This window comes from Abrus precatorius, unplaced genomic scaffold (genome assembly GCF_003935025.1).
Source record: "Abrus precatorius isolate BTA unplaced genomic scaffold, Abrus_2018 Scaffold5, whole genome shotgun sequence".
NCBI classification, from domain to species: domain Eukaryota; kingdom Viridiplantae; phylum Streptophyta; class Magnoliopsida; order Fabales; family Fabaceae; genus Abrus; species Abrus precatorius.
Genome location: NW_020874395.1, coordinates 398759 through 411759, shown reverse-complemented (window position 1 = coordinate 411759; position 13001 = coordinate 398759). Strand labels below are relative to the sequence as shown.

At 28.0% G+C, this 13001-nt stretch overlaps 1 protein-coding gene across 1 annotated transcript; it reads right to left on the bottom strand.

Moving 5' to 3' along the window:
* Window positions 1–1256: 1256 nt before the first annotated feature.
* Window positions 1257–2759, bottom strand: LOC113867565 (alkane hydroxylase MAH1-like). The gene has a single exon (XM_027502957.1). The coding sequence runs from the start codon at window positions 2757–2759 to the stop codon at window positions 1257–1259; it is 1503 nt and encodes a 500-aa protein (XP_027358758.1).
* Window positions 2760–13001: the final 10242 nt, after the last annotated feature.

Sequence of the window (13001 nt, the reverse complement as noted above, 5' to 3'; positions counted from 1 at the left end):
GATTAATCACATGATGTAGTTCTTTTTATCAAAATTTCATCTCTTAATTCAAAATGACTTTAGCATGGTGTGCATGCAAATTCAAGACTTTGTACGAAAGGAAGTTGTGCAGCTTGATTGAATAGGAATTGAGCTTCCTACAGATACATAAGCTCTAAATATTAGACTCTTGCCATCTTTTTATCCCATTACCCTCTAGTTTCACATCCTTCAGGCCCAAAAGATTATTGTTTAGCCCATTAGATTCCATATCATCATGCCTAAGCCTGTGAGAAAGAAAAATAATCGAGGAAGAGAAGCAGAGGAAGAAGTTAAGCTAATATTATTTAAAATTCGAGTTTTGGTTGGTTCATAATGTCACGTTCACAGGTGTATCTTGAGATGATATTGGTGAGTGCTAATTAAGTGAGAGATACTTTTAATTTATGATAAAAAAAAGTATGTTTTTAGCATAAATTTTGAAGGTTTGATCTTTTCTTTCATTATATATATGATGGTTAACTCAAAATTGGTGGCAATGGTGAGTCAGAAATGGGACTGTAGTGCCGAAAATATACTCTAAATCAGAAATTTTGTTGCTGTGGTTACTTAAATTTACGGTAAAAAGATGGTGGTATTTTCACTTAAATATTCCCAATTTAGCGAATTCAACCACTTAATTTATCTTGTAAATCATGGATATTTATCTAGTATTATAAGTAAAACAACTTGCTGAGATGATGCAAATTCTACTTATCAGTATCTACAATTTATCTTCAAAATTTCCCACTCAGAATAAATTTTGCAGGAGATGGGCAGTAATTGAATGGGCACTTTCTTTTAGGTGGATAGTCTTTAATTGCGTTGTGGTAAGGCACTTCAATTTTTTTAAAATATTCTAAGCAAATGTTTGATTTTTTTTATTCTAAAAAAGGCACATATATTTTGTTCTGCACTAAAACATGCGTAACTCTCATTTATACGAGAATTAAAAAGCCTACAAATTCTAGAATTTATAGTTAATAAACTCAGCAATACTAATTAACTGAAATAAAATAATGGAGACAAGTCAATAAAAATAAGAAATATATTCAATTATTCTAATAAAGGATTTGACAGTAAAGTTTTGATCCACGAATTCACTAAAAAGGGTAATTTCCATAGATATTTTCCCAGCTCAACAACCGCATATCTTATTATACTATAATAAATTCACTGCTGATAAACACGTACACATGCACACAATTACTTGTACACATCAAATCTATATTCTTCCATCAAATTTCTCTTTTTGCGATGCTAACCTTAAAACCATTCTTCATAAGAAGAACAATTGAATGGCTCGGGGTAGCAAGATGACCTTCCACCACTTGGACACGATATTTGCGCAGAATAGTTGCTGCCACAATCTTCATTTGTACAAATGATAAATCTTTTCCCAAACAAGTCCTTGGTCCCGCATTAAAAGCAATGAATTTGTAAGATGGTTCAAAAACAAGCTCTCCTCTCTCAGATATCCATCTCTCTGGCTTGAACTCCAAGCAATCTTTTCCCCATATTTGTTCAAACCTTCCCATTGCATACAAAGAAAATAATATCATTGTATTAGCATTAATACGATGACCGCTAGGAAGTATGTCACCTTTAATTGCTTGCTTGCGCTCAATAGGTATAGGAGGGAAAAGTCTTAGAGATTCACATAGAGAACCATGGAGATAAACAAGCTTTTTCACCTCCTCCATGCCTAAAAGACCCTCATTAGCCCCACATTTTTCTTTGATCTCCTCAAGAATTTTGGCTTCCACTAAAGGGTGTGTAGTAACAAGCCAAAAAAACCATGTAAGAGCTGAAGTTATGGTTTCTCTTCCCCCTACAAAAAAGTTAAATGCAACATCCCTTAGAAACTTGGCATCATGCATTTGTCCTCTCTCTTCACTTATCAAAGCTGTTAGCAAGTCAAAGGGAGCTTCAGCCATCTCACTTTTGTTACATTTGCTTAACTCTTCTCTCTTGGATGCTATGCATGAGTATATGAATTGATCAAACGTTTTGATTGCTTCTGTCATCTTCTTCTCTTGACCAATTTGTAGCCACTTTTGGAACTTCCAAACACTGCTTGGCACAGTGTGTCTATAGAATATTGACTCTTCAGATTCGTTGAAAGCCTTCTCAATTGCAACTTCAGGGAAATCAATGGAAAGACAATTAGGATCATGTCCTACAACAGTAGAGCATATGTTATCAAATGTGAACCTGTTGAAAACATCTTGAAGATCCACCACAGTCCCTTGTTGTTGTACACGATCCAATATTGGAAGTAAGCTTTTTTGCACCTTCTTTTGAATGGTTTTATCAATAAACGCTTCAAACCTTCTTTGTTTGATCAAAGAATGGAGCATAGTTCTAATGTATTTCCATGTCTCTGAGTCAGCAGTGACAACCCCATCTCCGAAAGGTTCAAAAATCTCACGAAACACGGGTCCCTTGACATAGTTGTCAAAACTCTTGCACAACATGTGTTGCACGTTGTTAGAGTCACACGTGACCAAATAGTTCATTTTGGTGAACCATGGTCCTGTGAACACCCCAGTGCCCCCATTTTGTTTCAAAATATCAGTGAAAAAATCATGGATCCGCCCCAAGTTGAAGATGACTGGTGGTAACATGCCAAGGATAGGATAATCGGTTAAGAGGGGACATTTGCAATAGAATCTACGTTTGAAGAAGTTTAGGAAGCTAAGGAATGTTACAATTATGACTGCATAGCCAAACATAGCCATTGTCCTTGATATGCCCCAAGTGAGAGGAATTTAGATGTGGATGGCTTGGCTTGTCGTTGTATGGTAATGTCACTATATATAGAGAAATGCAAAGAGATATTTTGTTTTGTTTTTTCTGAATATATGATATTCTTTTTAAAAAATATTTGCTCTCAAATATATTTAAAGTTGTCTCAAGTAATTTTTGCTAGTCAAATCACTAGGATTTTGATTTTTTTTTTTTTAAGTTGAGTTTCGAGTTTGAGTTATGTGAATCAGAAACTTGTGGTCGAAAAAATTACCTTTCTAAACAGATTAAGTTAAACTCAAATTAATTAGGATTTAACATTCTCAAGAGAGAGAGAGAGAGAAAAAAAAAACTGTCATGTTTACTAGCTTAGTCGAGAATATTGCACCGAGTAATTAACAAATCAGATACATCAGCTTTGAATAAGGATATATGGGGTAAAAGAAAAAATAAAATAAAATATTATAAATATTATTAGTGCTATTTTTCAATAAAAATTGGAGTTTTATTTTAATAATGTATGTCAACTTTTAATGCTAATACACCGACTTTTAATATAAATTTATTATTCATATTATCAAAATAAAATTTTAATTTTGTTGAAGAATAACACCAACAGTATTTAAAGTATTATATTTAAATTTTGTTGCTTATGAAAATGTTCCACAAGGTTCCAGCTGTGAGTTTGTCATGTTTTTACTATTAAATTTTAGTCAACTATAATTATTACACGTTAGACATTTTGCATATGTTATAAGACTAGTTTTATATTGGTTTATATTGCACCAAAATGATTAATATTGATTTTGGATAAGTCTGTTAGATTTTTATTGGCTCTTTGAAAAGTTATAACATTTAGGATTATATAAATTAAACACGAAATACCTTTATTGATTTTTTTAGTTGATATGGTATTTTCATCGTTAATTTCAAGTAACTTTACTATTTTTGTTTTTTTGAAATTAATGCTTTATTTTAACGTTCAAAGTACATGAATTGAAAGAGGAAGAATACCTAATTTAATGATTTTATGATGATATTTTTAATTTTAAAAATGATCCAAAAGATCGACACAAACAAATATAAAACCTATTTTGTTTAGCTACACCGACTTCGATATCAAAGCTATCCCTTTGATGTCAGATGCGTTTAAGGAAGTGGTCCATAAGTATTGTAAGGCCATACGGTAGGTTTGCCATGCTTTTATTATTATTGAGCAATGTTCTTTCCTACTTTTATATGTTTTTGTGTGCATTTTTAAAATATGTGCACAAAAAAATAATAGCCCATAAGTAAAAAATAATAAATATATATTATATTCATTTTTATTTGTTAAACTGCTTTTTTAGATTAAAGATATCTTTATCGAAAGTATTTCTTAAATGCATTTATAAAATATTCATCTTTTCACGGCTATCATTACCAATACCTCTGATTTATAGTTTAACACAATCAACCTCAGCACTATGCATGTGGTGGTGGCATCTCCTCATAGTTCAGAAATTGAATAGCACTGTGATCATAATGCAAGAAGCCAAAATCATGGACCTTTCAAAATATAGCTGGTGGCATCAATAGATGCTAAGGAAAAAGGAATAAAAGACAATCTTCAACAATAAACTAATAATAAATCATTAATAAAACAAATAATAATTTGAAAACATGAGAATTCTATATGGTACAAGAAAAAAAATACGAGAAGAAGACAACTATTATTAGAACAAATCCTTATACATAAATATTTTGCATAATCTTATATTTAAAAATAGACAAAAATTGCTGACATACAATAGTACATGACAAATATTTAATGAAAACCTCTTCAAATTCACAGGATCTTAGCAAGCACCGATAAACATTCCTATTTACATCGATATTAATGAAATAAATATCTTTTGGCATAAGGTGCATCATTCCATAAGTTCATAATCAGGGATGTAATTATGTTTAAATTATGTTTAAATAGGTATGACTTATTTAATAATTTTAAAGTTTAAATTTAATTTATTATTTGTCATAAGTTTTTTTATTAAGTTTATTTGCATTCTACTTTGATTTATTAATATTTTTAATAATTTACTTTGTATTGAAATTTTTAAATAAAAATATTTTATTATTTTTAATTTAAAAAATATTTTTTGTTAACTTAAAAAAATAATAAAAAAGGGGTTATATATAATATAAATACAGTCGCAAAAAGATGATAAATAAAACAAACTAATAATAAATATAATTCAGACAGCATAAATACAAATTAATATTTATTTAATATAATATAATATTATATTTTATATAAAATTATTTAATATATTATCATAAATTTTATGAATTTTAAATAAGCTATTCTAGTGAGTCTAATAAACTTTTTTTGTTAAACTTAATTTAGCTTATTTAATTAATTAAGTCTTTTAAAAAATTTAAAATTAAGTCTATAAGTTTGTATTAGACAGCTTGATATATTTATTCCTGTTCACAAGTTTGGTTTCCATGCTTTATGAATAGTTTATTAATCCTTCATTTATTGCTTCACTTGCTAGACTAATTATATATTAATTGGTACGTTTTGAATTATTTTGGCTTTTTTTAACCCAAACAAATGGGCATAAATATTGGAGTTTATCAATTTGAAATTTCTGATTATGTGATTGATTATCATTCATTGCAAATAAATGACTCAATATTAACCTATTTATAACCTCAATCATCTTACCGCTATGGGGGAAAGATAGATTTTTTATAAAGAAAGGGTAATTAGGTATGTATCGATGTTTGATGGATATATCTCTACTTCTATCAATTCTGGTTCATAGTTTCAAGAAGCCATTTTCTTATATGGAGCTGGGGATGGGGTGTCGGCCAGAGAGTGAGATTAACATTAGAGAATAAGTTTACTTCGTAACTTGAAAAAATATCAACATATTTATACAATAATTTTTTAATATATGCCAAAAATATATGATAAAAAATTAATACATAATAAATTTTTAATAAAAACTGTAATATTTAATGTTGTTAATACATTAAAATCAATGATATTATATAATTTTTAATAAAATAATATTAATATACGGAATTTCAATGCATCTAATGAATTAATACTATCGTTACTACAACATTTTGTGGAGTTGAGTGATGGTGGGCATTTAATTCCAATTACTAGATGAGATGGTGCCAAAAGAAGTCTTGGATATATCGAACAAACGGTTGAGAGGTTCATTATTGCAGGGACTATACCTTTTTTTACAGTATTAAAGATAACGTGGTTGAATTATAATTTAATTAAATATCTATTTAAAAAATTATTGTATAAAAATAGTTTATATTATAAATTCAGCTATAAAATATATTAATATAAAGTAAAATAAATTTTTAATAAATTATAGGAAAAATTATTAAAATAAATTTAAAAATTAAAAATATTTTCATAATTTTCTATAAATTCTTGTAAATAGAATTTTAAATGTGTGACCCTAGATGTAGTAATTCAAGATTATGCATGTTCAACTTATCTTCAAAAGCTTGCAGCTTGTAACAGGATAGCATTGTAAGGAAGGGGCAGCGACTTGTGGGTGCTAACTTTCTCGAATGGTCTTTAATTAAATATAAGTAATTTATATGATGGCCTTATTAAGAAAATACTTTATATATTTTTATACATAAAATAATTATCACTGTTAACTTTATATTAATAGATATTATGGTGATAATTTACGTGATCAACTAAGCCATTCAATGCCTTTTTTTTTTCAAAAAGGAAAAGTCCCATGGTTTACAATACTGATTAGCTGATCTATTAATGAAAATTCAAATATTTGTTCATTAAAATCACTGTAGGTTACAGTGTCCTCAACATTATCGTGGTCAAAGGATGGTAACGAGTAGTCATGTGTGATTGCATGCTTGAGCTGTGCATTGAGTAGAGAGGTATAGAAACATGGTATAAAATAGAGCACAGCTGCACGTTTTATCTCTAAGTGGAGAACCTTGCATGCATGCATGCATGATTGCATGCACAAAAACACTCTCAGCTTAATCACCGCTATAAATAGCAGGACCCCCACACCTAAATATAAACATCAATCACTCTCATTTTCCTCAACTTAAACCATAACAAAGCTGATACATATAAACATTAATTGTATCCTAGAAAATAAAACAACTTTGCTAGAAAATGTCTCATTCATATATAAAACCAAGCTATTGTGGAGAAAAGGACCGTTGGATATACTTATTGCGATGAACCTTGCACCCTTATCAGTGATCACAAAAGCAAATCTCAGTATAATATGTTTGAACCCAATAAAGAACCCACCCCCACTCATATAACACTTCAAAGGCCCCTCAGAGACAACAGTTATGTGGTTATTGTAATTCGAAGTTAACGATGATGCATGCACTTCACTTCTTGTCTTATAGCCCACCGTGATACATTGTATTTTGGGCCTTGGACATGTCCATGTTGACAGGGCAACAAGGTCTTCTGTTGTATAAACAACACATGGCAAAAAAATATGTTGTATAACAATATGAATATTATCGTATCGTATTTTTTATTTAATTTATATTTTTTAGTTAAGAAAATTATGATTATTTATTTAATTTTTTTCTAATTTACCCTCCTAAAAATTATTTTTTATTTTTATTTAATTTTTATTAGTAAATTTATTAACTTATTTTGTTATGTAAGTTAATAAAGGAAATGAAAGTCTAAATATCATTTATATAAATTTCATGTCATATTATATGAGATAATTTAGATGTCATATAAGTAGATAATGGGTGAGAATGAACGATAATTGTTGAAGAATTTGTTTGAAAATAATTTAAAATAAGAGATCAAATAAAAAAATATAAATTTTTAGAAGATTAAGATCTTATTTAAGTCTCTATTTTTTTTATATCTTATTTTATTCTATTAAATGAGTTCTAAGAATATACATTGATTACGAAATAAAGCTTAGAAGATTATTAATAAATATGTTTGTTATTTTTAATATAACTTGAACATAATTTTTAATAATTTAATCAGTTTCCTAAAAAGATAGTTAAGCAAAAGATTTTAATAATATTTTGAAATCATATTTTAATATTTTTGTTTAAATAAGCAACTGAGTTACACCATACTAGGCATGTGAACAAAATATGGATAGGACAATTATTGAGGCCTCTTCGTCCTTTGTCACCTAACAAAATAAAAGTTCTAAGCATGGCGTCGTCTCCCTCCCTGGCAGATCAAATCAAGAGGCCCCCCATTAAAAACGAGCACCATACTTCTTAAATTTCTTATGTTTTATTTTTTATTTTCGATATTCTCTTCATAAGTTTATCATTTTTGAGTCACAATTGAAGTAGCTCTTCACTAGTAGCTTGGAATGTTCATAGTTTAATTTGGATTAATTATATGATAAAAAATCATCCTATTTAAACATAACAAAATAATTTGTTGTTTAATTGAAATCAATTTGATAATAACATCAAATCCTTTGTAGTGTAGATTGAATCGATTATTTTTTAAAGGAATAATACTATAGCCTTATAGAAAATAACTGAAATTTTATTAATTAGAGTTCAAAAAATACATTAAAAATGTGTAAGAAACTTGTGTTAAAAGTATTAATTTTTTTTAAAAAAAATCACAACTTAGCCTAAATTACAAATCACAAGTAAAAATAATTTGATTTTTAAAAATTGAAATATATTTAATAAAATATATTATAATTTAGCATTTATATAACAATAAATAAAAAGTAACTATAAATTTAGTTTTTTTTGCGAATTAAATTTAGTATATTTATAGTTTAGTTTAGTTGAATTTTAAATATAAAAATTATAAACCAAACAATATCTCATAACAAATATAATTTTTTATTAACTATTTATTTTATTTTTGATTTTTTAATCGATTTAAAAGTTTTAACTGATTCTTGACCACTCATATTCACAAGATCACTGAATTTTCGTCACAATTCTAGAAATTACTCCTTAATCTCACCATACTCTGATTATTGGGGTGGTTGCATGCAGGAGGATGATAAGGGATTGCGTAGGCACAATTAAGATTTTAAAACTATAAAATCTTAATTTTATAAACTTATTTTTTCAAAATAATTAATGATTCTGAAAATTATTTTTTAAAATTGTAAGAAATCAATCTTAAAAATTATATTTTGAAAATATAGAGTGATATTTTCAAAATTTTGTTTTGGGAAATGGTTGGTAAGTTTAGAAATTAATTTCTAAAAGTTTAAAAGCTTAATTTTAAAAATTAAATTTTTAAAGTTTTGAATCCATATTTTAAAAACTTATTTTTAGAAATGATTAATAATTTTAAAACTTAATTCTAAAAAATAATTATAAAAAATCTAGAATGTAGCAGCCTGACAACTTATTCGGGATTGACAACTGTCCCCACAAATCAATACAAGACTTTTTAGTGTGCTTTGTCCTCACTCGCACACTTCCCGGAAACTTTACAGAAGGTCACTTATCCCATAATTGCTCCAAGTTAAGCACGCTTTGTAACATCCTCGTTCTTATATTTATTATTATAGCATTGAATGTTGGCTATATTTGTGAAGTTATTTGAATTTTAGAGAGTTTAAATGATGTAAGTTGCAGGATATCTCGCTGTGGCGAGAAGAGTGTCCAGAAATCAGGCATTCTGATGCTCTCTCGCTATAGCTAAAATTCTCTCGTTGTAGCGAGGAGCTCTCGCTGTAACTAGAATGACAGATAGCAAAGTGTAATTTTGTCTAGTTTTTTTGCTACAGCGAGAGAAGGGCTTGCTATAGCGAGAAATAGCTCGCTGTAGCGAGAATGTCGCGAGTCTAGGGGTATTTAAGAGCTCTCCCTTGTTCTCTCGACCCTTAACCCTCTCTTCTCAAAAAATCTCTCCAAAACCTCAACTTTATTTCAAATCCAAGCTTGGGAACTTCATTAATAAACTCCAAGTAAGTTCTTGGAGCTTTGTTTTCTCTTTTTGGGTGTTTTCTAAGTTTCTCTTTTTTCAAAATGTTCTCTTTTGTGATATCTAGGAAGATCTGGGTCCTTTCACCTTAAATCCTTCACAAAATCTCTTTCAAAACTTCGTCTCAAGGTAAAGAGAGCTCTATTTTGTTATTTTAAGCATAATAATTATTTTATAACCATGAGAGTACTTTATGTATGTGTTTTAGTATGATTCTTATGATTGATAGACATTGAATTATTATGAAAAAAATATGTTTGGCTGATTTTGGGTGTTAATGATATGTTTGAGTAGTCCGTTTGTTTGGAATTTAGTTTGGAAGCGCTTTACTAAGCACGATTTCTTATTGAATAATGAGTTTAGTACAAAAGGGAGTATGAGATATGTGTAAGAAGCTGAATGATTCTAGTGTGAATAGTTACAAAGATACACTGAGGGTATAGAGTCTAGAGGCGATAGAAAATCTGGGAAAAATGTAGGGTAGTGAGCGACATTCACGCATGTGTACACATTCTTTCTAAGAGCGAATGCGCCACATAGCCTCACACTCGTTTCCTGACTAGACTCCTGACTATACCTTTGCTAAGGAGCCCGTTATTGTATACGTTGTATCCGTATACATGGGTTAACCGACGACTATTTACCTAATTGTGTAAGATCTTAAGAACTGCTGGAGGCATCGTATAATTGTGATCACAGTGCACTGAATGTGCGTATCCGAAAGAGAGTAACATAATAATTATGAATATGTGTATGTCTAATATATTGCTTTGAAATTTATGTTATTATGATTCCTTGTATTCCATGACCATGATTGTGCTGTTATGTTAGTCTTTAAAGTAATATTATGTTTTAAATGATAAGATATATGCTCATTCTTACTAATAATTTCAGGGAATCAGGATGATGAATTCGTCGGAAAGAGTTAGGCCGATAGATAGTTTTGTAGACTTTAGATTAAATTACGTATTTAATAAATACCAGCGTGTAAATCATTTTAAATTTGCTGTATTAGTAGAAAATGACCCTAGGGTTTATGTCATTATAGAGATGGATTTTGCTTGTAGTATTTCATTCGACTTCCCTAGGAGTAGGATACACCAAACCTTATGTGTATATATGTATAAAGGTACAGTTAGAACCCCAACAGCCCTTACTTACTTATACACCTACCATGACCACGACTCTCTAGGAAGACCTACTCGTTGGACCTTTGAGTGCATCACGGGGACAAAGGTCAGAGCTGACTCTAACGACGAATATCTGGGATCTGATGATGACCTAGACTCCGAAGACCTAGCCGAGATAGAGAGTTAGAATGTTGGAGATAAGTATAATTGAGGCTGCTCTAGGATCCTTTCTATAGTGTTTGGTGTTGTAATTATTATTTTCATTTGTAAATACTCAAATATACAGTTTGTAAATTAATATATTGTATTGTAAAGTTTATGTATAGCCTTTTTCTTTACTTTTGATTATGGTAATTTCGGAAGTTTTATGCTATTGCACTATTCTATTGATTTAAATGGAAATATTTGATTAAATTGTAGTAATTACTTCAAGGAAAATTATTTATATGTACTAAATTTGAAATAAGGACGTTACATAGAATCCTAATTTCAAATTTATTTTTAAAACTTGTTAATAATTCCAAAAATTAATTTTTAGAAGTGTAAAATTTTAATTCTTGAAGTGATAAAAATACCTAAAAAGTTATAATATTTAAAATACACTAAAGATGTGATAATGAAAGAATAATGAAGCTTAAAATAATAAAGCATAACAATGAAATGTAAAGTTCTAAAAGAAAAATAAGTTATTCCAAAAATTGAAATGAAAATAAAAAATTAATAATTAAATTATTGTTAAATGTATTTTAAAAAAAAGTTATATAAAAAAAATAAAAGAATTAAAAATAAAATCCCCTAAAAACTAGAGGTAATCTTCATCTACATTTGCCATTCATCCTTGTTGTTACTTAATTGATCTGTGATCTATTATTGTTATTACTAAATTAAGTTTTTCAATCACTTAATTAAGTATTGAAATATTTTTCTTCAAGAACACCCATCCGCCAATTGAGATCCAACTCTGAGACCTAATTTTTTATGGGCATTCATAACCATTTCAATGACCCTCACACTCAGATATTAATGTGAACATATATATATATATATATATATATATATATATATATATATATATATATACACACAAATACATATATATAATATTAAAAGTTTTTAAAATATTATTATTGATAATTTTTGAAATTTTATAACTTTTAGTTGATGAATATTACTGTATTTGTACATTTTGTGTTTTATATTTTTATAATTTTTTTTCAAAAACATCCTCTTTTAATATATATAATTTTTAAACACTATATATCAAAAAAGAATCCGAAAAATTACCAATGGATTAAATAAATTATTTGGCAGTGTTTATAGATGCAAAAGATTTTTCATTTGAATACCAGGTCGTTATAGACTACATTGAATGCATATTGCTATTATATATGCATGTTATTATCATTGAATTTGATTGCTGTAAGTGTACGTTGAATTTTCTTCGAAAATATTTCTAACATATAACTATAAATAATTTGTAACATAAAGATTTTGTTTACACTATTTTAACAGATTTTACTTTTATTTTTTAAATATATCAATTAAAATATCATAATAATTAAATAAAATTTAACATTTAAATATGTCTATGATGATTTTTTTAAAGCATAAGTTCTTTTTCTTATAATTTACATTTTTATTTTATATTAATTTTACGTTGTACTATCGTCTCATAACTGTAAAATTTATCATATTTCGTATTTATATCGTATCGTTCGTCTGCTTTATAAAATTTTATTATTTATTAATTTTTAACTAATACTCTTAAAATATTAGTTAATAAAACTTAAATATGAAAATGAATAAAATTAGTAATACAAATAATAAAATTCTAAACTTTATTACCTGTGAGGTGCAGTTGAGAAAATTCTCTGATATTTTCTGTGTGGTTATTCAGACCATATTGTTTGGTCGACAACCACACAATTTAGGAGTGACAACCAAAAAGACAATGGATTTGTACCTGTGAGATACGCAATACTCACATTGACTTGTCTGATTTGGTGTAAGGTTGTGTAAGTTTAATTTTAATTTGTTAAATATAATTTAAATATGTATATAAATTAATTTGAAATATATATTTTTATTAAAATATATTTTTGTCATAAATAATTTCTGTGATGCCTTGTTAATTAAAA

Coding starts and splice junctions, on each gene's coding strand:
- LOC113867565 (XM_027502957.1), bottom strand. CDS start 2,759: ATGGCTATGTTTGGCTATGCAGTCATAATTGTAACATTCCTTAGCTTC.